The 26,103-nt window shown below is 36.7% G+C and overlaps 5 protein-coding genes and 1 pseudogene across 7 annotated transcripts; 2 read left to right on the top strand and 4 right to left on the bottom strand.

Moving 5' to 3' along the window:
- The first annotated feature begins 2,056 nt into the window (after nucleotides 1–2,056).
- LOC145603478 (putative polyamine transporter At3g13620 pseudogene) lies at nucleotides 2,057–3,747 on the top strand (annotated as a pseudogene).
- Nucleotides 3,748–4,115: 368 nt separating this feature from the next.
- LOC145603504 (DNA-directed RNA polymerases II, IV and V subunit 8B-like) lies at nucleotides 4,116–6,254 on the bottom strand. 2 transcript variants are annotated; one of them, XM_081659418.1, is made up of 5 exons: nucleotides 6,118–6,254; nucleotides 5,914–5,988; nucleotides 5,434–5,591; nucleotides 4,443–4,537; nucleotides 4,116–4,338 (listed from the first exon to the last, which is right to left on the bottom strand). In XM_081659418.1, the coding sequence occupies exons 2-5, from the start codon at nucleotides 5,984–5,986 to the stop codon at nucleotides 4,224–4,226; spliced, it is 441 nt and encodes a 146-aa protein (XP_081515544.1). In that variant the 5' UTR covers nucleotides 5,987–5,988; nucleotides 6,118–6,254; the 3' UTR covers nucleotides 4,116–4,223. The 2 variants fall into 2 exon arrangements, with proteins under 2 accessions (XP_081515544.1, XP_081515545.1); XM_081659419.1 differs by having other exon boundaries at nucleotides 6,122–6,251.
- A 574-nt stretch (nucleotides 6,255–6,828) lies between these two features.
- LOC145603488 (feruloyl CoA ortho-hydroxylase F6H1-3-like) lies at nucleotides 6,829–8,287 on the top strand. Its single transcript, XM_081659402.1, has 2 exons — nucleotides 6,829–7,570; nucleotides 7,685–8,287. The coding sequence occupies exons 1-2, from the start codon at nucleotides 7,059–7,061 to the stop codon at nucleotides 8,259–8,261; spliced, it is 1,089 nt and encodes a 362-aa protein (XP_081515528.1). The 5' UTR covers nucleotides 6,829–7,058; the 3' UTR covers nucleotides 8,262–8,287.
- Nucleotides 8,288–8,828: 541 nt separating this feature from the next.
- On the bottom strand, nucleotides 8,829–15,397 carry LOC145603472 (putative CoA ligase CCL12). Its single transcript, XM_081659382.1, has 14 exons — nucleotides 14,795–15,397; nucleotides 14,574–14,703; nucleotides 14,220–14,479; nucleotides 13,925–14,126; nucleotides 13,622–13,662; nucleotides 13,387–13,515; nucleotides 11,959–12,032; nucleotides 11,563–11,783; nucleotides 11,313–11,407; nucleotides 11,018–11,234; nucleotides 10,628–10,753; nucleotides 9,450–9,548; nucleotides 9,118–9,324; nucleotides 8,829–8,960 (listed from the first exon to the last, which is right to left on the bottom strand). The coding sequence occupies exons 1-14, from the start codon at nucleotides 15,064–15,066 to the stop codon at nucleotides 8,847–8,849; spliced, it is 2,187 nt and encodes a 728-aa protein (XP_081515508.1). The 5' UTR covers nucleotides 15,067–15,397; the 3' UTR covers nucleotides 8,829–8,846.
- A 410-nt stretch (nucleotides 15,398–15,807) lies between these two features.
- Nucleotides 15,808–18,178, bottom strand: LOC145603500 (constitutive photomorphogenesis protein 10-like). The gene is made up of 4 exons (XM_081659415.1): nucleotides 17,909–18,178; nucleotides 17,696–17,769; nucleotides 17,447–17,594; nucleotides 15,808–16,254 (listed from the first exon to the last, which is right to left on the bottom strand). The coding sequence occupies exons 1-4, from the start codon at nucleotides 18,099–18,101 to the stop codon at nucleotides 16,157–16,159; spliced, it is 513 nt and encodes a 170-aa protein (XP_081515541.1). The 5' UTR covers nucleotides 18,102–18,178; the 3' UTR covers nucleotides 15,808–16,156.
- A 3,857-nt stretch (nucleotides 18,179–22,035) lies between these two features.
- On the bottom strand, nucleotides 22,036–25,570 carry LOC145603479 (glucan endo-1,3-beta-glucosidase 4-like). 2 transcript variants are annotated; one of them, XM_081659391.1, is made up of 6 exons: nucleotides 25,288–25,570; nucleotides 24,985–25,044; nucleotides 24,360–24,504; nucleotides 23,004–24,251; nucleotides 22,462–22,489; nucleotides 22,036–22,366 (listed from the first exon to the last, which is right to left on the bottom strand). In XM_081659391.1, the coding sequence occupies exons 3-6, from the start codon at nucleotides 24,424–24,426 to the stop codon at nucleotides 22,228–22,230; spliced, it is 1,482 nt and encodes a 493-aa protein (XP_081515517.1). In that variant the 5' UTR covers nucleotides 24,427–24,504; nucleotides 24,985–25,044; nucleotides 25,288–25,570; the 3' UTR covers nucleotides 22,036–22,227. The 2 variants fall into 2 exon arrangements, with proteins under 2 accessions (XP_081515517.1, XP_081515516.1); XM_081659390.1 differs by having other exon boundaries at nucleotides 25,383–25,570.
- Nucleotides 25,571–26,103: the final 533 nt, after the last annotated feature.

Genomic DNA, 26,103 nt, shown 5'->3' with positions numbered 1-26,103 from the left:
TTTTGAGGAATTTTTGATGTTACGGGACCCGGTGGAGAAAAGTCTTGAGACCCTAAGGGATACATCTTATAGTCATATAATGACGTTTGGAACTGTATATGACCATTATAGGTTGTCAAAAATTTCCGTGGTAGGCTTCAGTTCACGAAATTGGTGCAAGTTTCGAAGAGATAATTGACCGGTTTAAGGCAAATTGGATAGTTCCAACTACCCAATTGGACTCCCGGAAGTTATTAGGGACCATGGTAAACATCTCGGCAATTTTTATTTCCGGGCCAAAAAAGGATTAAAAACTCCAAAATTGAAGGCTTTTATCCAAGCTTTTTGAGCAAATTTTGATTTTACGAGGCCCGGTGGCGAAAAGTCTTGAGACCCTTGAGGATACATCTTAGGGTCCTATAATGATGTTTGGAACCATATATGACCATTATAGGTTTTCAAATATGCCCGTGGTGGGCTTCAGTTCACGAAATCGGTGCCTGTTTCGAACGGGTAAATTAACCATTTTAAGGCAAATTGGATGGTTCCACCCACCTAATTGGACTGCCGGAGGGTATTAGGGACCATGGTAAACATCTCGACAATTTTTATTTCCTAGCGTAAAGGGTCAAAAAATTCAAAAATTGTAGGCTATAATCCACGCTTTTGGACCAATATTAGAGGTTTTGGGATCCGGTGTTAAAAATTATCGAGATAATAGGGGACACATCTCAGGGTCATAAAATATCGTTTGGAACCATATATGATCATTATATGTTTTCATAAATGATCGAGGTGGCCTTGATTTGATGAAATCGGCGTAAGTTGTAAACAGGTAAATCGACAGTTTAAAGGCAAAGTGGATGGTTCCACCTATCCAAATTGACTCCTGAAGTGTATTAGGGTGTATGGGAAGCATCTCGGCAATTTTTTTTCCGGGTCAAAAAAAGTTCAAAATTGTCCAAATTGAAGGCTATAATCCATGCTTTTGGACTAGTATTTGAGGTTTTGAGATACGGTGTCGAACATTCTCGAGATACTCCAAAAAAGTTCAAAATTAAAAGCTACTCCCTCCGTTTTTAAATACTTGCTCCACTTTCTTTTCCGGCCGTTTTTAAACAATTGCTCCATTTCCTCTTTTGGAAAGCTTTTACTATACTTAATCCATTTATCACACATAATACTCACTCTCTCCTCGTATTCTTCCACTACTTTTGCTTTTTACATTTTTTAATTTTTTCAACTACACCACTACCTCCATATTTTAATACTTTCTCCAATCTATACTTTTATACTTAGTATTTAAAAAAGCAAACCATAAAAAACATGTGTCATCATGCTATTACACTTCCTTATCTTCTTCTTCAACTCAACGTGCCACATGTCGTTTTACATTTTTTATTTTTGATTATACAATTTTCCTTAACTCTTTCATTAAACACTTCATATTCATCTCCCCTCTTTAATTCAACCTTTTTAATTTCTCTCTTTGATTTTAGTCCCTCCATCTTCTTTCTATTAAGTCTCATTTCAATTAAAGTCCCACAATTTTTATTTCTTTAATTATGTTTTCATTAACATATTACACTCATAATTATTTATTGGTATTTTCTCACTCATCTCTCAGTGCAATTTTCTATGAACAAGTCGTGCATTGCACGGGCCAGAAGATTAGTTTCTTCTAAAACTCCGCGCATGAAAAAATGGAGCAAATATTTAAAAACGAAGGGAGTATAATCTATGATTTTGGACCATTTTGTATTTTAATTTTTCAAAAATAAAATGATTGCAATAGGGTGTCCCTCGAGGTCGTATAAGTTGGTTTAGGTTGTACGAGGACTATAAGACCCGAGTTTAAATTTGTTTCAATTACATACGGCGGATTACAGCCATTTTAGAGTTTTGGACTTTACTTAAATTTTGATAGGCGCCTAACACTTGCCATATATTTTTTTTTATTACTGTACTGTTACACCTGCAGTATTGCAGTATTCTGCAATCACATTTAACACATTCAGAAATCATACAGATTAGATTTTAGGAATTGAAATCCCCAAGATAGACCCCACAAAACTTCCCCCAAAAGAAGATACCATCCACTCCATTCTCCATATGCACAAGACAAGTTTAACGAAGCCTAATTCCAGACAAATGGGAGTTTCTCTCTCCTCCCTAAATTCATCTTCTGAATCCACTCCATCATTCTCAATCATTGAACAAGATGAAGAACACCAATCCAATCATGGCAATCAACTCGAACCCAAGTCACCCAAAAAGCTAGCTCTCCTCCCTTTAATCTTCCTCATCTACTTTGAAGTCGCCGGCGGGCCATACGGCGAGGAACCATCAGTAAGATCAGCCGGCCCGCTGTTAGCGATCTTGGGCTTCTTAATATTCCCTTTTATATGGAGCATTCCAGAAGCTCTGGTCACGGCGGAGCTAGCCACCACCTTCCCCGGCAACGGTGGATTTGTGATCTGGGCTCACAAGGCTTTTGGGCCCTTTTGGGGCTCTCAGATGGGGTTCTGGAAATTCCTGAGTGGTGTCATTAATCTAGCTTCTTATCCTGTTCTTTGCATTGACTATCTCAAACTGGTAATTCCTGCTCTATCTTCTGGGTTTCCTCAGTATTTGGCAATTTTAATGTCAACTTCTGTGCTGTCATTTCTGAATTATACTGGGTTGACTGTTGTTGGGTATACTGCAGTAACTTTAGGGGTGATTTCATTGTTGCCATTTATTGTCATGTCTTTGATTTCGATCCCTAGTATTGATCCTGCAAGATGGACGAGTTTAGGTGAAAAGGGTGTGAAAAAGGATTGGAGTTTGTTCTTTAATACATTGTTTTGGAACTTGAATTTTTGGGACAATGCAAGTACTTTAGCTGGGGAAGTGGATAATCCTCAAAAGACTTTTCCGAAAGCTTTGTTTTCAGCTGGAATTCTCACTTGTTTGGGTTACTTGGTGCCTCTTTTGGCGGTTACTGGATCAATTCCTCTTGATCAAGAGAGATGGGTTGATGGGTATTTCGCCGACGCTGCTGAAATCATTGCCGGGAAATGGCTCAAGGTTTGGATGGAACTTGGTTCTGTTTTATCAGTCATAGGTCTGTTTGAAGCTCAATTGAGCAGCTGTGCTTACCAGTTTCTTGGGATGGCAGATCTTGGGATCGTTCCAAAGTCTTTTGGGGTTCGATCCAAACGGTTCAGCACCCCTTGGGTTGGGATTCTAGTCTCCATAGTCATAGCAATTGCTATCTCATACCTCGACTTTACTGATATAATTTCATCAGTCAACTTCCTCTATAGCTTGGGGATGTTGCTAGAGTTCGCCTCATTTCTTTGGTTGAGGAAAAAAATGCCAGCAATACAGAGGCCATATCGAGTTCCATTGGAGATGCTGGGGTTGGTGATCATGTGCTTCATACCATCTGTGTTTCTTATCTATGTTATGGTAGTTGCAAACAGAACAGTGTTCATTGTGAGTGGCTTCTTGACTCTACTTGGTATATTGTGGTATTTTCTTATGAAACTCTGTAAAACAAGAGGTTGGTGTACATTTAATACTGATCAAAGCAGTGAGGAAGAACATCATCTTGTTACAAAGCAGGCTTTGGTTGGCTAAACAGATGATAACTGACACCTTATTCAATCAAAGTACAGCTTGAAACACTATGAGTCATGATTGTACCCACTGTAATTTTTTGCATATACAATATGTAAACTTGTGGATTATTTTGTTGGTAAAGATTAGTTCTTTTATTTCTTATATTTTGCATCAAGACATTCACGATTTAAGAACTAAACATCAAGAGGGGCTATTTTTGTCCATTTTAAATAGGCTTCTTTCACAACAAAAAGGTACACGAAGCATCCCTATCTCAGGGAATTAAAAAAGGCATTTAAGAAGCCATGCTACTTGTAAAATATTATGTATAAAACCTTGTTAGACCAACCAGTGGAGGTTGCATTAGTGGTAACATACAAACCTGCAACCTTAACAACACAATCTTGGTTCATAAAGCTATGTTCATACCATTTCATTTAGCACCAATATAGAGACATCCAAATAGTCAATGAATCTATTCAAATACCATGACTAGCTTCTCAACAAGATTTAAAAATCAGGCTCGGGTATTTGAAAGACAATACCTATGTCATACCACATACCCACTTCTGAATACATTGTCTGAAAACAGTTTTACAGCTTGACAAGTCAGATATCTGCTCCCATAGTTGGAAAGCCTACTCAGTTCTCTTCATCAACAAGAACAACCTCTGGTCCAGCTGAAAATTTTTGCTGACACTCTTGTCTACCCTCATCATCATTAAGAGTCCACCAAATGAAACAAATATCTCTCTGCAAAGTAAATACACATACCACAATGTTAAGCTACATACAATTAAAGAGAAAAAAAGTTCACAGAGAATAAGAAAATAAAAATAGATCATCTGAAAACCAACCCCTTCTCTTGCCCTTCATAATCAATGTCAGTTATACGATAAGTTCTCCCATGCATGACATAATCGTATCTGTCTGCCAGTGTTTCCCTTGAGGTCTGAAATAAAGACAAGCTGTTGATTAATCTTCAAGTATAGTAATGGAAGATTAGTAGAAGAACCAAACTATTCAATCGTACCAAAACAAAAGCATATTTCCTAAACCAATGGCTTTCAGCCCATGGCCAATAAATGGACTGATAGTTTAGTAATAAAAGGGTAATTTCAAGCTAATAACCATAGAACAAAATAATTGCATCAATTACAAGGAATCAGGACTAGTACTACTGCACGTGATAACTACAAGCCTTTCATCATCAAAGTTGAAAAACCCATCAACACTCTGCTGCCCAAGGCCCTCAAATTGAAACCTGAATACTAATCTTTAGGTGGACACTTCAGATTAAAAAATACCCACAGCCATAGAAAACATTACTTTAGCATAGGAAAATAAGGGCTTTACAAGCCTGTCTAAAAATAAAAATAAAAACCATATCAGCTAAATCAGCTGTCAGCGGTAAACACACACTAGTAAACACATTTTCACTTCTTACAAGATATGCACCACATCATATCCTACTATGATTCATAATTAGACCAAGTAAATAAATTTATTTCCAATTGCCAAAGACATAACAAAATAAAACAAAACAAAGTTCACCCTTTTTGTCAAAACAGTTCCAGTTTATAAATCTGAAGCCAATTCCAAAGATGCTTGTGACTATCTCCAATTTACTTAGGCCTATAATTGGGTAAAGTATGCATGAAATGTGTAACACTCCATCAATAAGAGCAATTCAATTTTCCTCTAACTAAAAGTCTTATCTTCTACAATTACAAACTAGTTGAAGTCATTACAAATGCAATGTATCAGTGGCAATTAAAACAGATTAGAAAGAAAGAACAAGGCGTGGTTGATCAAAGCAGGAAGAACAAAGCAATAATAACATGTTACCTGGTTGTAAAACCCAGAGTCAGCAACCCCATCAAGATCAAGTGTGGTTGCTAATCCAATGGTATACCTCTTATCTTTGTTGATACGATACACGTCTACATTAATATCGAGCAATATGAATGCATCAAACTTGTCACTCTGTGCTTCAATTCGAGAAACTACACGCAACAAAAGGCACTATAAGCAAGGCGATTTTAATTTTTGCTCGGTTCAAACTCAAGAAACAAAAAGCCAGTATAAGCAAGCAAAATTAGGTTCACACTCAATTAAAAACTACATATGAAATAGGATACTAGGTAAGTAGGCATAAACTTCATGGGTAATTGATTTTAGTTAATATAAGGTTAAAAAAGATCCAAGGCAAAAAAAAAAAAAAAAAGGGTTTTCAAAGATTGAACAAAGCAATGAATTTCATGTTATATAGTACTGCAATTGGGTAAAAATAAAAAATTAGGGTTGTATATGGTAAAAAGGAGGTACCTTTGTCGAACTTCTTGCCATCAGGATCAATTCTGAGAATATTGAAGATATCCTCGAAGAGAAGCGGCGCCATTGCTAGCCACAATTAAAAAACCCACACAATAAATAGCTGATATAATTATTCAACAAAAAAGAAAAGAGGTTCTTAGGATTCAAAGCAGTTTCTGGGAAACCTAAATTCAGTGGAAGATGAGAAAGAATTACTTACTCAATGTCCGATGATGGAGGGTTTTTCTGACTTGTAAATTCTGCTTTTTCTCGAGGATGAACAAGTGAAAAGAGAACCAAAGTCGCGTTAAAGTATTTTTCCGGTGGATTTCACTTGTTTTTAGTGTTCCAATTTTTTACTTTTTTTTTTTTTTTTTATTACATCACAATGGCTAGGGGCCTAGGGCATTGATTGGAGGAAGCCCATCACTCCATCAGGCCATCATTATAAACAATTTATCCTTTATTAAATGGCATTTTTTTTAAATAGTTTTTTTTTTTAATGGATTTTTGAAAATAAATTAACATTTTTGATCCCACAAAAAAAAAGAAAAAAAAAATGTTACCAACTTATTAAAAAAACGTATTTGCCTCCTTTTGTAACCTCTTTTAATATATTTGTCTCGGCCGGTTTGTTTTTAAAAAAATTAAGTGCTTCATTCTAAATAACCAGGTCAAAAACATATTTTGATTGTTACTTGTATGAGATATTAAAAATTAGTATTGTCCTTATTAAAATGAGTTATAAGTCTTTCAATTGTTAGAAGTTTAGATCATTAAGTTATTATTCATATATACTACTATTAATTAAAAGGAGATAACGTACATACTAGGAAGAATTTAGTGATTATTGAATAACAGATATATAAGCTAAGGCTGAGACTGTATTTAAAAGGTGGAAAGAATTGCATAACCTGCCGTTGTTGCTAATCTATTGCCAATTTTCCTAAGGAATTCCAAACAGTCTATGCTAATGTATGATCATTTATTCACCAAGCCCTTAAATGTTTGCTGACTTTATTGGAGGAAGTTTATTTCAACAAGGTAAACAACTCAAAGCAAATTTAACTACCATTTTATTGAACTCATAAAAATAAAGGATTAGCCTGATAACCAACCAGCAATTTCGCAACTGCACCAAGCTTAAGAGAATTGAAATGGCTCATGAACTAAGGTTAAAGGAAGAAGAACCAGAAGTATGTGATCCAATAACTTTTCTTGTCAAATCAGGGCATGGAGTGAAAGGTTTATCTGAGATGGAGTTGAAGGACTTGCCAAAGCAGTACATACAACCTCAATCAGAGAGGCCCTATAACATGAAGATCATGGAAGAGGCGACGATCCCCATAATCGACGTGTCCAAGTGGGATGACCCAACAGTTGAAAAATCAGTATGTGATGCTGCTGAGAAGTGGGGATTCTTTCAAATCATCAACCATGGGATACCACTTGAACTACTTGAGAATGTGAAACGAGTAACTCTAGCATTCTTTTCCTTGGCGCCAGAGGACAAGAGGATTTATTTAAAGGAGTACTCTCCCAGCAATCATGTGAGGTTAGGCACTAGCTTTATACCCGAGGCTGAGAACGCCTTAGAGTGGAAGGATTACCTTAGCCTCTTTTATGTCTCTGATGATGAGGCTCTTGCTATTTGGCCAACTATTTGCAGGTAACTAAATATTAAGCTGCACTATACAATTACTGATAGAATTAATATTTTGTCATGACTCATGAGAACACTAAATTGAGCAATATAATTATCTGTATTACCTTTAATGTTTAGGGACCAACTTCTGGACTACATGAACAAGTGCCAAGTTGTGATTAAGTTCCTTATACAAGTTTTGATGAAAGGACTCAACATCCATGAGATCAATGAGAAAACAAGGTCACTTCTTTTAGGTTCCAAAAGGATTAATCTCAACTTCTACCCAAAGTGTCTAAAACCTGAACTTACAGTAGGAGTAGGGCGACACTCAGATGTTTCCACCTTTACCATACTCCTGCAGGACGATGTTGGTGGACTCTATGTTCGAGCACCCGATGGAGAAAGCTGGGTCCACGTGCCACCTATCTCTGGGGCACTGGTGATTAATATTGGTGATGCGCTGCAAATCATGAGCAATGGCAAGTACAAGAGCATAGAACACCGTGTAATAGCAAATGGAAGTAAAGACAGGGTTTCAATTCCCCTGTTTGTGAACCCAAAGCCTAGTGAGGTGATCGGACCTCTAAAGGAGGTTTTGGTACAGAGTGATGAGAAACCCAAGTACCGGAAGGTGTTGTATTCTGATTATACTTTGTACTTCTACAAGAAGGCTCATGATGGCAAGGGAACCCTTGATTATGTTAAGATATGATCTTTCCAGGGATAAGAAAGACAAATCAGAACTGAATGAAAAAGAATACAGGATTACTTGTTAAGACCAATAAGCTTAATTTAATTAAATCTTGATTGTATTGTATTACATAGTATGTACTTGAACACTAATTGAAGATAAAGTTACAAATGCTTGTATATAGTAATAAGAAAGTAATAAAGATATTGATGCTTGAAACAGCCAGATCTTATTCCAAATTTCCCATCCCACTCAGCTTACAGATCAAAGTCTTTGCTCAGTATACATAAATAATTGATGCAAGTGTCAAGATTTAAGCAGCCGGGAGATTTAGGTCATTTATCAGACACATTAAACAAGTGTATGATAGGCAAACACAGCTTTCTTTTTATTCAATAATTGCACGATTCTCAATAAACATATGTGACATCATTATTCTGTTGCAGTAAAGAGCAATAACATGTTGCATTGCTGAACTACTTAATCAAACACTGACTTCCTATACCAGTATACATTTTTCGATCAGACACTTATCTATATTTTATGCCATCATGGTGGAGGGACATGTATACTTACTGAAATGCCAAGCAAGCACAGCTCATTGCTTCAAATCCGGCTTCTTACTGATAAATCTTGCTTCACCTGTTCTCTCAATACCCGCCTCAGTAATTTGTTTGTGACAGTTCGTGGAAATTCCGGAAGAATTTTCACCAAGCTCACCTGCCAGTTAATAATTTGGTGAAACAAGTCTCTCAAATTGACAACAAAAGTTGAGCTTTTCTGAAGCTTTCTTAGTTTCCATAATCTGTTACTGCATTGCCACTATTCAAGGAATAAGTAGTGAAACGAAAGTAATTAAGCAAAGGAGATACCACACCTTAAAAAGAGGATTGAGGCTACGCTGAATGGCTTTTGAGAACTGTATCCTTAGCTTTTCGGGATCAGCAATGACTCCCTCCTTCAGAAGCACACATACAACCAGCAATTCAGGACCACCTTGAGGTGGAGCAACGCCAACTGCTGCAGTCTCCAGCACCCTGTCATCAGCCTGGTTGCATGCCCTCTCAATTTCAACAGAACTTGTCTGCACCAAACAAAACACTTCTTATATGTATAATGGTTATTTTACAAGCACACCATCGAACATTCTACCCAATCAGTACAGTATGAGTTCTCTAAGTCAAGAATTAACTCATAGATTTACTGTACCTTGATACCTCCAAGATTCATGGTATCATCAGCCCTTCCCTGTACAACAAAATACCCTCCAACACTTCGCTTAACAATATCTCCATGTCTCCTGAGGCGCTGCATACATAAAATTCATAAGTCAAAGCTGTAAATGATAAAACCCCAAGGCCAGGCCGCGGAGCAGTTGAGTCTTGTATGGCTTTGGATTGGTTAGGTTCAGCTAGTCCTCTTGGCTTATATTTTTATTTAGCATATTTTGATTGTGGACAAAACCAAGTCCAGCCTCTCCACAAGTTTTGAGCCAAGCGTGAGTGCAAGATTGAGCTTACTGAACGTCTGAACCAAGCCTAAATCTGATAAGCACAGGATAAGCTAGACTCATTCACCCTCTCACCTCCCAAACCCTCCCCCCACCCCCATAATAAATAAATAAATAAATAACATGCAGAAATCATTCGCATTTAAAGACATCACTCATGTGCAACAAGTCTAGTAATAAACCAAGCTTTCACAGGTTAAAGATATATTTGGTGTTGCAAAAATAGAAAGAAAAATGTAATAGATTGGCTTTAGGAGGGGTAATTTGGGAAGTCTAGTATTATTATTAGGTTTTGGTCATTAGCTTTAGTATAAATAGAGGGAGGGTAGAAAGAAGAAGGTAGGCAGAATTTTGGAGTAATTCCTTAGGAGAGTTGTGACCTCAAGTCACTCATTAGAGAGTTGTGAGCTAAACTCACTATAAAGCTTGATAGGCTAAACCTATCGATTGTGTTAACCGTTATTTATGTTAATTGAAGCCTCGAACTTTCTTCTCCATTCTACCATTCTATAGCTTTCTTCTCTGTTATTGGTTGTGTCTGGTCAGTCCATTACAAAAAACATATGCTTTGTATGAGGATTCATAGCAAAAATAATTAAAGTTCAAAGTTTTATAAAGTTAAAAAGAAAAATCAGCCATTCATCAAGAACAAAATCTGTATGGCTGACAAGAGCTCAGATTCAGGAAAAAATAAAATCAAGAAAGGTATCAACTCTGATGTCTGTAATTTTTATCTATATCAAGCATTAAAGTTGCTCATTTGTAAAGAATGTCTTTGGGTTGGAATCAGAAGATCGCCATGCCTCAGTTCATGATTAGTGTTTAGATGTCTAACCAGCATAAAATAATACAGTAGTAGGTAGGAAGAAGCATATACCATCCCTTTGTATAGAGGCATTCCCTTGAAATACACCTCATCATGATCAGCATTCAATAATCTGTCTGTTGCTCCTGGAAGCAAAGGAAATAAAGCCACTTCACCTTCACATGATTGATCATCTGGCTGCAAAATGAAATATTTTATATTATAAGTGGATTTAGCATGGAATGATAATCATTAGAATTTTTGTACAGTGCAGGCTGTGCAGATGCACTTTTCTGAAAAAAAGGACTGACTGTTAAAATCATCAAAGAGTACCTATGTTAGCAATTAACTAGAGTTTGTAGATATAATTTTAGCAACAATGTATTCAGGATAAGGATATGCATTTTCCCTAGCAAATATTGACCTATAGAAATTACATAATTAAACCTAAAAGATGCTTACATAAGGATTGCCACAATCATCAAGGATCACAAATCCTGTTGACATTGTTGGAGTACTGAATGTCCCAAAGGCTTGTGGTTGCAGCAGACTGCCTTGAACATAGCTTCCTGCTAGCTCTGTGCCTCCACAACATTCAATAACCGGTTTATAATAAGCCCTTGATGAAAGCCAAAGGTCATCATCTACATTGGAGGCTTCTCCGGAAGAAGCGAATGCCCTACACATGCAGACAGTCTTCTTGAGTTCAGAATCACCAATTGATGAAACAAAAATATAGAGTGAATGTGAATGCTACCTCAGTCTTGTCCAATCTAGGCCATCCATACAATGTGTATTTCTCCAAGTCTTCACAAGACTTGGTACAGTTCCCAATAAAGTAACTTTAGCATCCTGAAGTTAAGCAAGCTTCTGAGTTACACCTCTAATAGTATACTACAAGTTTATGCATCCTCCTAAGCAATATAGCACCTCAAGCACCAAAGACCAAAAAGCATTTTTGGTCTGTAAGATATATTAGTAACAGTTAGAAAGCCTAAAAGTCAAACCTGAACAAATTTTCCAAAACCCCGCCCAAGAGGCGATCCATGATATAGAGCAAGCGTTGCGCCACTCAAAAAGCATCCATAGAGCAATATAGGTCCCACCACCCATCCTAAATTTGTCGGCCAACACATGACATCTCCAACTTGAACATCCGAGTGTGCCCATGAATCAGCAGCAGCTCGGATTGGAGATAGTTGAGTCCAAGGTACTGCCTTTGGATCCCCTATTTCAAGGATTACCAAGATCACAAAGCACAACAGATACACAGGGTAAAGGCAGTTGATAAGTCAAGCCATTTATCATATCACTTCACATAAATCAATCCAGAGAATATTGAAGAAATAAGAGGGGGGGGGAGGGTGGCGGGGGAAGGTGAGTTTATGAAGATATCTCCTTACCAGTAGTCCCTGATGAGAAGAGTATGTGGGTTATAGAATCCACTGGTTGGTACACTGGGGAGTACTCATGAGGTCTGTGCAAAATGAAATAAAAAAATAAGACCAAACCCGCAATAAATAAGGGATAGGCAGAAGAAAATGCCCCCCTCCCCCCAACCCACCCCAGCCCCTATCCTTTTTTTAAAAAAAAAAAGTTAGAAAGGGCATGTGTGATTGTGATCACATCCAAAGGGAACAAATGCACTCAAACCTACCAAATGCCTAGCATGGCAATGGTATGTGTTTCAGATTCAATTACAATTCTACAGCAAATTCACTGTCCTGTTTGTATCCCATCCTATAGCCTTGAATCCACTAGTCTGTATCACAATAAAACAATACTTTGCCACCAACCAGCTTACACATTTTTTCCTAAAAAAAGTTACAAAAACTTGTTTTCAGGTGGATGAAGTTAAACCAGCCAGGAATGTTCTTTCAAGACTAACTCCCATCTTAAAGGTCAGCAATACATTACACCATTCGCTCCTTACATCTTACAAAGTATATTTATTAGTCCAATTACATTTTCTAATCCCACCTTAACCTTATCTGTCAACGAAAATATCAAGGTGCTACTTCTAGTCAGTTAAGACTACCAATACAACATTGGAAGAACGAAAACAAAGCTTTAGTCCCAAAATGATTTAAGGTTGGATAACAAGAATCTTTCCGTGAAAAGTTGAACATTATTAGTACAGAGATCTAATATATTAGTATTTGCCAAATTATATACCAATATATATATGTATATACATATATGTATGTATATACATATATATATAATACATACATATATGTATGTATATACATATATATATATACATATATATATATATATATATATATATATATATATATATATATATATATATATATATATATATATATATATATATATATATATACATATATATATATGTATATATACATATATATACAGAGATCTAATATATTAGTATTTGCCAAATTATATACCAATATATATATGTATATACATATATGTATGTATATACATATATGTATATACATATATATATATACATATATATATGTGTATATACATATATATATATGTATATGTATATGTATATATGTGTATATACATATATATATATGTATATGTATATGTATATATGTGTATATACATATATATATATGTATATGTATATGTATGTATATATATATATGTATATGTATATATATGTATATGTATATGTATATGTATGTATATATATATGTATATGTATATGTATATCTATATGTATATGTATGTATACATATATATATGTATATGTATATATATGTATATATATATACATATATATATATATATATATATATATATACCTCTAAAGATATGGAGTATCAATTTTGGAATGGAGGGAGTACCTTGTGATCTGGCCCCCTCGTGCTAGAAAATCTTTCCATGATATGTCCTGTTTCCTTAATGGCACATCTACAGGTTCCTCCACAGTTGGGACCACAATAGCAATGTATGGAGAAGCTTCCAAAACTCGGCTTAAATGGATGAAATAACCATAAGTTAATCATACACAAAAGTTACTTCCAGATAGAGTTGATCACCATGCAAAATCAAGGATTAACACAGAGAAGAGGCATTTACCTATATAAAGGAAATTTTCGACCTCCTCTTAAGATATAATCCTGATATGAGAGGGGAAACCTTATCATTAACTAAAACTAGCACCATATGTATGCAATAGAGAAAACAAGGAGAATCCAACAAATTAATTTGACTGAGCATTTTACCAACATAGCTCCAGTGTACCATTCTTCTATAAAAAAAAACATGAGTTAAAGTAACATCCTAACTACAACTCAGTTCACTCACTTGTAACTAGGCAATAAGCAAATGTTGCTGCCGCATAAGTAAGAGAATACACATGAAAGATAATTGAAAACTGACCTGAGTAAAGATACCCTTAGCTTTGGAAATACGCAAACGAGTAGCGATTTCCTTAGCAGCAAAACTATCCGCAATTGATACAACAATACGACCTGACAGAATAATTGCCAGATATATGATCACTGCCTCTGGAGTCATTTGCATATCAACTGCAATGACATCACCCTTAGCAAAAGTAGCGTCCAAAGCATTAGCAACCAACCTGCAAACCAGCATGTTATAAATGTGTCAGTCCCAATAATAAATAGATAGAAATGAAGAAAACAAAGGCAAAATTGGTAATGTATGAGCATACATTACTTGTTCTCGTAGTTGTTTGACAGTCAATTCCTGAACAGGCAAATGATCAGCTCCTTCAGCTCTCCATACAATAGCCACACTGCTATCCATTTTCCTAGGATGACTTATAGGTAACAAACAACACTCGGCTATATTAAGAACAGCACCGGGAAACCACGTTCCGCCGGGTTTTGAGTTGTCTGTATCATCAAGGATACGCCTTGGCGGTTGACGAAACCAAATTGAAAGTTCCTTAAGAACCAAGGACCAATAAATCTGAAATATAACATGAAACAAAGTTGCTGATTAATCATTGCAATGCTTAGATTTGATACAGTTTAAGTGACTAGTTTAGAAAGAAATGATAGACCTCAGGATTGTCAACAGTGAATTTCTGAAAGGTGGAAAAACTAGAAATAGGATCCTGGTATGACTTCCCCAATAGCCTAGGTCCATGAGCTTCCATCATACGACCCAAATTTGTATAGCAAGATTCATATCTACCCAAGTTAAATAGTGTAATTAGAATCAGTAATGCGACAACTAAATCCGAACAATAATAATAATAATGGAGAATAAAAAAGAACTTACGGGGAAGGGAACCAGTAGAGAGGAGGGCCGAGGACAGAAGAGTCCCAATGAGAGTAGAGCGTGTTGAACACCAAAAGATGAAGAGCGTGAGGATGTTCGGGTTTAAGCAGCTTTCTGGAGACCACTTCACGCCACACCTCAGCCGGAGCACGGCTGACATCAGCGGCGGTAACACTGGAGATTAAATGTTGAAGGGTCTTAAAAAAGATGTCAGCTTCTTCAACACTCAACCCAGCGGAAATCAAATTATCCCTTTGAATCAACAACTCCATTATAATTTCTGGATTTCTGAAACGAAACGAAACGAATGGAATAGGAGATGAAGAAGAAGGGGTAGGCTTGCCACGTGAATAGTTGATGAATCAGAGCATTGACCACTGCTTAATGCAGGATTGGCTGATAATACACTTTCCAAGTTTCAACTACTTATTATATAACACTAGAGCTAGAGGTAGGTGGGTGACTATTTTATTTTGTGTGTTGTATAATGAGCAACAAAACTACGGAGTATGAGTCAAAAAAAATAAAAAAAACTAAACTACGGAGTAGAAATTTTACATGGAATGATATTTAATTATGACAAATTAAATGCCCAATATTATTATTGTTAGCGTTAGATGTGATCCCTAGTTGCCCAATATGGCTCCAATAATACTAAGTTAAATGTGATTGATTTGCAAATTGTCAAACATGTAAGAAAACACAAATATAGGGGTGTGATCTGATCAAGCTACCACGGCCTCAACCAGGAACCATCAACCATAGCTTGCCATGAGGCCTGTTGGTGTTGGATGGTTCAAATTAATTAATTACTTTTATGACGTATCCGGCATTTGCCAATATATTCTTTGCAAAATTCATGGTCAATTCAAAGGCATATGTTCAGACTAATTTTAATATTGCCTATCAATTTGGAATGAAATAAAAATAAATAAATGTAAACTACAGAGTAAATTATAATAGTGTGCCTCCAACATTAACAATAATTCAAAAGATTTCCAGACTAACCAGAGTGAACTAAACATTTTCTCTTCCATATTCCATCCTAAGTTCAACCCAAACAGGCAAACATGATATAATTATGTCTGATACAAATATAACCAAAGTTGTCACTCCTATTCCCAACAAATCCAGCTTTGTTTGCCCAAGCTTCTTTAAACATTATAACATTAGGCAAACTGGCAAACCTTACTGACTGACCTATATATTCCCCCATAATATAGAAACCTTCAACTGGTTGTTATTACAATTGTACAAACCTCTTGAATTAGCTAACATATTGGACATGCACTTCTTCTTCTATATACATACAAGCAAATAAATTCCAAAGTATCTCAAATCTTTAATCATTGATTGTTCCTTTTATTTTGCAAACCGATGCGTCCATTCAGCAGCAAGTTCATCATGCCTTTTCCTATCAACCTGGTATAACTGTGCAATGGAAGGCACCAGAGCATTGTCTGCAGACAACCTTGAGTCAATACTGTCTCCGGCCAATAAATAAGATGCAAACAGCACAGGGAACAACAGCAAGTGTCAAACATGTTATATCAACCAAAAAAAATCATGTCGTGTATAACACATTTCTTTTCTAAAAATTATTTTTCTTAAAACCTTAAAGCACTAGTTATGATGATAACAATTACAGAGCTATCTTAAAGCCAAGGCCCATGTGAGATCCCTAGTCCCTAAACCATGTCCAAATCTGAAGATTCAGCAACAAAGACTCTATGATAGAATACATCTACCCTAAATATGCATATCGAATTCACAGAGTGCTGGCTCAATGAGAAAAAGGCATTCTATCAAAGGAAGCCTTAGAGCCTTTTCACAAATACCCAGACTTTCAGAAAATGGAAGCCATACAAGCTTTATTGGAGGCATAAGATACAAGCTTTATTGGAGGCATAAGATACAAGCTTTATTGGAGCCATAAGATACAAGCTCTGGCATCTGAATGCTCCTAGCCTCCCACTCCCAAATATCACGTTGTAATGAACCAACCTAAAGAGTGAGGTGATGGACCCGGTTGTCTCACCTGAGCCACCAACATGGGTTTACACGAGGATGAAGCAACATGAAAGAGGAGGAGACAAGCAGCAGCAGTAAAAGAATGTAGAAGACACTTAAGAAAAAGAAGACAAAACTAATTAATAGAGCACTAAGGAGTGAGGCAACACGGGTCTGAATTCTGATACTCTTAAGCAGTAGAGGGAAAACCGTCAAACACAATTAATATTAGGTTATCTTCTGTAGCTTTGCTTGATTAGGAAAAGAAAATAGCATAGCAGTAGAATGGCATGAGAATGATGACATTTGTGTTTTGAGAGTTGTGACCTAAAGTGACTAGTGGAGACTTCCAGCCTAATGCTGCTAACTAGTAAATTAAAAAAAAAAAAAAAAAAAAAAAAAAAAAAAAAAAAAAAAAAAAAAAAAAAAAACATTTGTTATGAATCAAAGCTTCAACCTTTCCTTTCAGCTTCTGTTTAATACAATTTAGGCTTGAAGCCATTACACACCTAAGTACCTAACTAGTTCTCACCCCCTCAAATCATCTGTCCGGCAAGTAGGACCTAATATAAGTAGGTATCCTTGACAATTAAAAAGTGTAAAGAGCAGAAGAAAGTAATGTAGACAGAAAGTAAAACTTACAGGGGTTCGGGGTGAGAAATAAGGATCTAACGGCAAGTAGGACCTCGGAGATAGTTAGGGCTGGACTCCAGCCATCTTTCAGAATGTCCAAGTTAACATTGCCAGAAGTATCAACATTACAGTGATAAATTCTTGTTTTAAACATCACCTACATCAACTAAAATTACAATTAAATTACTCTAAGAATAAATTTGAAAGTCTGATGACAATATAAAAAGTTGAAGATAATAATGTTTGGTTTGGTTGTACCTTGGGAGGTTTAAAAGGGTATTCATTGGGAAAGAGTATGTGAAGGAAAAATATACCGCCTTCATATGGTGTCCCTAAACAAGGCAGCACGAGCCACTTAATAAATCACCAATAACATTGAAGACGATCGATCCATCCTCAATTGAATAATAATGATAAAGATGAAACATTTGAAGAAACCCTAAGTTAAGATTGAAGAAAAGAAACAAGTACCGGGAGGGCCGAGGAAGGTGGCGTGCCAGTGATAAATGCTGTCGACGATGGGACCGGCGGAGGAGAGAGGAGGAGGATGACAAACCAACTCTTTTAATTCTTTTTGTATTCTCTTTCCTGAACCCGACGTCGTCGATGCCCATGATGTTCTTCCACCGCCGCCACCTCCGCTGCTGCTCCCGCTGTTCATCATCACCGAATCCTCCTCTCTCTCTCTCTCTCTCTCTCTTACCCACCTTTTTTTTAATAACGGGATAGATCTTATTTTGGGGGTCAAATAGATAAATTGCTTCACTTTCATTAACAATTTTATCGGGTATCAAGGCTTTTCGCCACCGTGCCGATAATTCAATAAACTTCAATTAGGTCGGTGGAACCATCTAATATGCCCTTAAACGGTCATTTTATCCGTTCACGACTTGTAGTGATTTCGTAAACTCAAGTCTACCACGTACGTTTATGACAACATATAATGATCACATATGATTACAAACGACATTATATAACCTCGAGATATATCTCCTAAGGTCTCAAAACTTTTCGCCACTAGGCCCCGAAACCTCAAAATTTTCTCAAAAAGCGTGGATTATTGCCTTCAATTTTGTAATTTTTTTAACCTTTTTTCGTCTAGAAATTAAATTGCCGAGATGTTTACCATGGTCCCTAATATCCTCCGGGAGTCCAATTGGGTATAAGGAACCATCCAATATGCCCTTAAAAGTTCATTTTACCCGTTCACGACTTGTAGTGATTTCGTAAAGTCAAGCCTACCACGTACGTTTATGACAACATATAATGATCATATATGGTTTCAAACAGCAATATATGACCCCCGACATATATCCCCTAGGGTCTCAACACTTTTCGGCATCGGGCCCCGAAACCTCAAAATTTCTCAAAAAGCGTGGATTATAGCCTTCAATTTTGTAATTTTTGACCTTTTTTCACCCAAAAATTAATATTCCCGAGATGTTTACCATGATCCCTAATACCCTCTGAGAGTCCAATTGGGTCTGTGGAACCATCCAATTTGCCCTTAAACGGTCATTTTACCCATTCGCAACTTGTAGTGATTTTGTAAACTCAAGCCTACCACGTACATTTATTACAACATATAATGATCATATATGGTTTCAAATGGCATTATATGACCCCGAGATATATCCCCTATGGTCTCAACAATTTACGCCACCGGGCCCCAAAACCTCTAAGTTTCTCCAAAAAGCGTGGATTATAGCCTTCAATTTTGTAATTTTTTGACCTTTGTTCGCCCGGAAAAAAAAATTGCCAAGATTTTTACCATGGAAATCCTCCTGGAGTCCAATTGGGTCGGTGGAACATCCAATATGCCTTTAAACGGTAATTTTACCCGTTCATAACTTGTAGTGATTTCGTACACTCAAGCCTGCCACGGACGTTGATGACAACATATAATGATCATTTCTGGTTTCAAACGACATTATATGACCCTGAGATGTATCCCTTAGGGTCTCAAGGCTTTTCTCCACCGGGCCCCGAAACCTCAAAATTTCCTCAAAAAACGTGAATTATAGCCTTCAATTTTGTAATTTTTAGATTTTTTCGCCTAGAAAACTGCCGAGATGTTTACCATGGTCTCTAATACCCTCCGAGAGTCCAATTGGGTCGGTGGAACCGTCCAGTATGCCCTTAAACGGTCATTTTACCCGTTCACAACTTGTAGTGAGTTCGTAAACTCAAGCCTACCACGGACGTTTATGACAACATATAATGATCATATATGGTTTCAAACGACATTATATGACCCCGAAATGTATGCCTTAGGGTCTCAAGGTTTTTCGCCACCGGGCCTCGAAAGCTCAAAATTTCATCAAAAAGCGTGGATTATAGCCTTCAATTTTGTAATTTTTTGACCTTTTTTTGCCCGGAAATAAAAATTGCCGAGATGTTTACTATGGTCCCTAAGCTAATATCCTTCGGGAGTCCAAATGTGTCGGTGGAATCGCCCAATATGCCCTTAAACGGTCATCTTACCCGTTCACAACTAGTAGTGATTTCGTAAACTCAACCCTATCACAGACGATTATGACAACATATAATGATCATATATGGTTTCAAACGACATTATATGACCTCGAGATATATTCCTTAAGGTCTCAAGGTTTTTCGCCACCGGGCCTCAAAAGCTCAAAATTTCATCAAAAAGCGTGGATTATAGCCTTTAATTTTGTAATTTTTTGACCTTTTTTCGCCCGGAAATAAAAATTGCCGAGATGTTTACCAAGGTCCCTAATACCCTCCGGGAGTCCAATTGGGTTGGTGGAACCATCCAATTTGCCTTAAAACGGTCAATTTACCCATTCGAAACATGCACCGATTCCGTGAACTGAAGCCTACCACGGACATTTTTGACAACCTATAATGGTCATATATGGTTCCAAACGTTATTATATGACCCTAAAATGTATCCCTAGGATCTCAAGACTTTTCGCCACCGGGCCTCGAAACCTCAAAATTTCCTCAAAGAGCATGGATTCTAGCCTTCAATTTTGTAATTTTTTTTACCTTTTTTTGCCTGGAAATAAATATTGCCGAGATGTTTACCATGGTCCATAATACCCTCCGGGTGTCCAATTGGGTCGATGGAACCATCCAATATGCCCTTAAATGATCATTTTACCCGTTCACAACTTTGAGTGATTTCGTAAACTCAAGCCTACCACGTACGTTTATGACAACATATAATGATCATATATGGTTTCAAACGACATTATATGACCCTGAGATATATCTCATACGTTCTCATTACTTATTGCCACCGGGCCTCGAAACCTCAAAGTTTCTCAAAAAGTGTGGATTAAAGTTAGAGCTGTCAAAAACTGACCCGACACGAGAACCTGACCTTAACCGACAATGATCTGAACCTAGCCTTTACTTGAACAATAGGGTGATAGTGACCTGTAACCCAACCTGAACATGACCTGATCTTAATCGAAAAACGATTTGATCCAATACTTTATGACCTGAACCCGAACCTGCACCTGACCTGATAGTAACCATCAATCGATTTAATCCAAACACGAACTAGTACCCGACCCAATCGAAACATTAACCAGAACCATTAACGGAGGAAGTATATCTTTTATTCAGCTTATATACTGGTATAATTCTGTAAACCCTCAATCCGATTTAATATAATCTTTTGTTCAGCTTACATACCTTTTGTTCTCTATTACTCGTATATAGGTTTAATAAAATCTTGATGATGATTGATCAAATTATGGAAGGCGTAATTATATAGTTCAACTTGGCCACATCGATATTTGTTAGAATTGAACTTGAACCGAAACCCGACTCATCACTAACCCAAATCCGAATGTACCATCTTGTTAACCCATCCAAACCCGACTCAACACAACCCGAACCTGAAATTGAACTCGACCTGATTTTAACTCGAATTAAACCTGACCTATATCCGAAAAGGTGAACGACCGTTATAACTTGAACTGAAATTGACCCGACCTGAACCCGAACCTGATCTGAAGCTAGATTGACGGGACATAACCTGATCTTGATTTAACCCGACCCAAACCTGACTCGAATACCCGAATTGACAGCTCTAAAAATCAGTAGATAATTTATAATCTTATAGGCATAACATTTAACATACTACTAATATTTCATATAGTTAAAATCAATTATCAACTCTAAAAATCAATGTTTCATGTGTTGTTGCAACCCTAAAAATGTACGGAGTACTCCATAGTCCATACCAAATATGGTCAAAATTAAAAATTAGTACGAGCATACAACCATTTAAGGTTTTTTGTACTGGTTGGTGCCAAAAATACAAAGTTTTCTTTGTACTTGTTAGTGTGTATGTGATGTGAAGTTCTAGAGGATTATATCATTGTTATCAATCTTTAAAACACACCATCATAGCTAATAGCAACTAAACAGACAATTTGGTGAATACTACTCCCTCTATCCAAAATTACACTTTACAATTTTCTGTTCCATCCATCACAAAATACTCTTTAATCATAACCCAATGGCAAAGTGTATTATTGAGATACATCTCCTTTGAACCGGTTTTGTAGGCCAAACTTAGAATCTGTAGTAGCAACTCACAGCATAGAGTTGTTGAAAAAAAGAAAGTTGAGATATGTAGGGCAAAAAATTGCATTTGATTACAGACAAATGGAATACCTGGACACAATACATTAATAACATTAACACTGACATAACACTGGTGATCAATTCCTATGGATGTCACTAACAAAGCAATCTATCTCATTAGTATTGTATTGGGTACAAAAATTTGATCAACAATTCGCATATCAAAGCCAAAACCAATGCAAAAAGATTCCAACTATTACTCCAATTTCAGGATATAACATGCTGCTCCTACTCCCCGTGAAAGGACTCACTGGACCATATGCCGTGGGACTGGGTCCTCTCCCAGCAGTTGAATTCGCACTGTTTCATAAGAGGGAAAGACGGTATCAGGAACCAAATAACAGGGAGATTTCAGTTCAATCTGATGATCAAGAACAGATACAGTAAAACTTTACCTCCCAGTGAAACCACATGAACCATAACCTGTGAGATTAAGCATGCCATGAGAACCATCAGATATATGAATAAGCATGTCATGATGAGTATATATATGGAGCTACCGTTCTACATAATACAAACAAAAGGTAGGTCTGAACTTTCAAGATTTATTTTGAAGGGGGAGAAAAAACCATCTACTTGATCAAGCAAAAATATCTAAACAAAAGCTGATAGTATGACATAAAACTATAACATTAACTAACGGAGAAGTTTACTACATTATCGGGTTGGATATTCTCTGCCAGTAATTTTGTAAGAATTACCAATTGGCAGTACAAGAACCCATTGATAACAAATGCAAGAGCTTAGGAAAAAAAGTCCATGGCAAATCTCTTCAATGTTCACAATAACCACTTAACACAGCAAGAAATAAAAATGACGACATGAAATATCTTGCATACCAGATGACATGTAAACAAGATAAAGCTAATATGATATAGAACTGTTTGAAAATCTATCGATCAAATTAAGATTCATGAAGAAGGGCATAGTAACTTACTAGGATCGGCAGTAGATGTAGTTGCTGTACCATCAAAATCACAAGTTCCGCCAACACTATGCATCCTTTGATAATAATCATTATATGCATAAGAGGCATGATTCTCTATAGTATCAGGGTAGTAACACGGCTGGCCTTCCTGAATGGCTGTACAATTAGCATGACCTTCACCACAAGCCCAGTCCAAACCCTTCCGCAGCTTGTCTTCATCGGCACCTGACTTTGCAATACAGAATGAACCTGTGGAATTGCCTGGCATTTGACCAGAAGCACTAAGACTAACAGGATATACAGAGGAGCCATTTGTGAAGAACAACCCCCAATTTTTCTCAGAGATAGGACCACGACGCTCATCCTCATTGAACAACTCATAAATGTATGTATTTATTGGCATAGTTGGCTGACTAGGTGGACCTGAATTATTCATAACCCTTCTGATCAAATTATTAGTGTATGTCTGAGCATTTTTCACGGTGGCATCTTTTTCATTAGCTCCTCCATTCCATGGCCAACCAGTTTCCGTCACAACTACTGAGACCCCAGAAAAATTGAATGCGTCAATCGAATAATAAGCAGCATCCACCATGGCATCAAACATGCTATCATAGTGATATAGTGTGTTTGGATCCACAATCTGCTTGACTGAGGACAGAGGTTGAAAAAGAGCATACTCAAGCGGGAAAATGCCATCTCCTTTGGTAAACCCATAATAAGGATATGCATTTAGCATGAAATAAGAGTTTGTATTCTTTAAGAACTGAAGTACTTGGTACATAGTGGAGTTCCATGATGAATTAAAGATGGCAGTTGAAGGAGGAAAAGGCCTAGAAATTATGTCCATGGAGTGTGGGGTGGAGACTTTGACCTTGAAATTTAAGTTGGATGCAACAATAGCTTTGTGAATGTTATTCATGGCAGGAACAAGAATTGGAGCAGCATGTGGTATTGTAGTCAAAACCTCACTTCCAACAGCAATTGCAGTGATATTAGTGTTAGGAACATGAGCTGCCACATTTTTATTTACCCATGCTGCAGCAACCGATGGTGATTGCCCAATCCCGAGAAGTTCCTCATTTGTGACACTTACCATTACTTCTATGCTCGTATTGGCAAGGGCATTGAGCATGTGAGAATCAGCATCAAAAAGCCTAACATGAGTAATCTCATTGGCTTTAAGAATTGCAACCACTTCTGATGCTGGGGGCAATTTAGACAAATGTGTTCCTATATCTATCCCAATGAACGCACCTATAATAGAAATTACCAATCAAGTATGAATATCATTTATAGTAAGTAAATTAAAACAATGAAGAAAAAGGGAAGCACTTGACCTGACCATCTGAATATAAACCGTACCTAAGATACAAGGAAGAAAGCCGATTAATAGCACCAGGACTATTTGCAGCCATTTTTCAGGCATCATTCAGCCTTAGGTGAGCTTAAATTTTCACAATGCGCGGCTATATTAAACTGCTCAATGGGTGAGTTATCACCTATAGAGCTGTACAGAAATCTAAAGTTAAGCACGTAGTATAAGCAATCAACCCGGCTTAGAATGTATTAACAAAAGTAGCATCAATAGTTCATAAATGCACAACTACTGACACATAAAAGGACATTAACAGCAAACAACTAAACAAATGCAAAGAAACACAGCAACATGCTTGAACATTATACCCCAAATCAGCTTAAATTTTAGAAACACAATCAGTTTTTCCTGTTTTGACTTTTTTTTGGTGAGACAATCAGCATTCATACAAGAGCTTTGAGAGCGGAGGGAGCATGATATAAAATTAGTAACAGACTAACAGTAGAGTAATTAAATCAATTGAAAATGAAAAGGCAACACAATACAGTCAATAATGAGCTAATAATGGCATCAAATTAAAAACTTAATTTAATTCCAAGGAACCAATTGTTGAAAATGTTGGGTACATCCACAGTTAGCAAATAATACAATAATAAAAGGAGAAAATAATACCTGAAAATGAAAGTAGAAGAAAACCCAGCAAAATCAGTGACGTTTAAGCTACCATAAACCCTGAAGAAGAAGAAATTCAACAATGATTGAAGGAAAAGTGATGAGAGAGAATTTAGCAGAAATTCAAAAGGATAGTGTGAAAACTGAAAAGGCCCACTTAATACTAATAATAATGTGAACCCAGATATACAACCAAATTGCTAAAAATAGTTCAGTATTCCGTAGAAGTAATTGAAGTAGTCCGTATAATCTAAAGATTGACACTTTCTTTCTTATTAAGCTGCATAGTTACAGAGTACTTACTAATAATGGTAACTCCTCTTCTAAAATAGCCAGAAGAATTTTGAAAAAAATACTCGTAGATAATAAAAGAAGAAGAAGAGGAGAGAGAAAGAAACCTGAAGAGAGAGAAGCACAGTGCTCGAAGATGAATGAAGTGAGTGAGTGAGTGGTAAAACAACGGACACAGCTATGCTTCAGTTGTTCAAAGCAGAAAGTTCTACCAGCGTGTACATTTCTGTCCCCCTTTTTCTGCTATTAATCCTATGCTTATGTCTTTTCCTTTTTCCTCTTCCTTTATTTTTCAAACAATTAATTATGTGAACACTCCCTAATACAGTCAACATAAAAAACAAAAACAAGGCTCTGTTTGTTTTAACGAGAAACATACTCCACATAATATAAGTATGAATACACAACTAGAAAGAAAGCGGGTATTGCTGCAATGGGGACCATCACCTGTGACCTCTGATGAGATTAGATTAGCTTAGCTAAGCAATTAGAATTAGTAGCATATAATAGCCAAAAAAGGGAGTCCAAAATTGGAATGAGTGGTAAATCTAGGGCAGGAGCATAGATATTACCGCCCTGCCCTGCCTTCTAATGGAGTAACTCTTACAGTAGTATTTGTTTACGAGTAGCTTGGAGTTGAAAAGATAGCAGATGATAAGAAACGGTAACTATAATAAATGTTGTTGCTGTTGCTGTTGCTGTTGCTGCTTGTTACTGCTACGAAAGTGCAGTGGTAATTTAAACATACATAGGTCCATGTTAAATGACCTCGGGTATGACCAAATGTTACATGCTTCCATGAGATGTAGATTGCAGAATCTAAGGACA

Source organism: Chenopodium album, chromosome 22 (genome assembly GCF_948465745.1).
Source record: "Chenopodium album chromosome 22, dcCheAlbu1.1, whole genome shotgun sequence".
Taxonomy (NCBI): domain Eukaryota; kingdom Viridiplantae; phylum Streptophyta; class Magnoliopsida; order Caryophyllales; family Amaranthaceae; genus Chenopodium; species Chenopodium album.
Note: the sequence above shows the minus strand (reverse complement) of the source record. Positions and strands in the feature narration are given on the sequence as shown.

Coding starts and splice junctions, on each gene's coding strand:
- LOC145603472 (XM_081659382.1), bottom strand. CDS start 15,066: ATGGAGTTGTTGATTCAAAGGGATAATTTGATTTCCGCTGGGTTGAGT. Junction 11,408..11,562: donor GTTTTGGAAAATTTGTTCAG/GTTTGACTTTTA, acceptor GCTTAACTTCAG/GATGCTAAAGTTACTTTATT. Junction 10,754..11,017: donor ATGATTGTGGCAATCCTTAT/GTAAGCATCTTT, acceptor TTCATTTTGCAG/CCAGATGATCAATCATGTGA.
- LOC145603479 (XM_081659391.1), bottom strand. CDS start 24,426: ATGATGCCTGAAAAATGGCTGCAAATAGTCCTGGTGCTATTAATCGGC. Junction 24,252..24,359: donor CTTTCTTCCTTGTATCTTAG/GTACGGTTTATA, acceptor TTTCTATTATAG/GTGCGTTCATTGGGATAGAT. Junction 22,367..22,461: donor TCATGTGGTTTCACTGGGAG/GTAAAGTTTTAC, acceptor CTTATGAAACAG/TGCGAATTCAACTGCTGGGA.
- LOC145603504 (XM_081659418.1), bottom strand. CDS start 5,986: ATGGCGCCGCTTCTCTTCGAGGATATCTTCAATATTCTCAGAATTGAT. Junction 5,592..5,913: donor TGGCAAGAAGTTCGACAAAG/GTACCTCCTTTT, acceptor TGTTGCGTGTAG/TTTCTCGAATTGAAGCACAG. Junction 4,339..4,442: donor TATGAAGGGCAAGAGAAGGG/GTTGGTTTTCAG, acceptor TTTACTTTGCAG/AGAGATATTTGTTTCATTTG.
- LOC145603488 (XM_081659402.1), top strand. CDS start 7,059: ATGGCTCATGAACTAAGGTTAAAGGAAGAAGAACCAGAAGTATGTGAT. Junction 7,571..7,684: donor ATTTGGCCAACTATTTGCAG/GTAACTAAATAT, acceptor TTTAATGTTTAG/GGACCAACTTCTGGACTACA.
- LOC145603500 (XM_081659415.1), bottom strand. CDS start 18,101: ATGATGAACAGCGGGAGCAGCAGCGGAGGTGGCGGCGGTGGAAGAACA. Junction 17,770..17,908: donor CACCTTCCTCGGCCCTCCCG/GTACTTGTTTCT, acceptor TGCCTTGTTTAG/GGACACCATATGAAGGCGGT. Junction 17,595..17,695: donor ACCCTTTTAAACCTCCCAAG/GTACAACCAAAC, acceptor TAGTTGATGTAG/GTGATGTTTAAAACAAGAAT.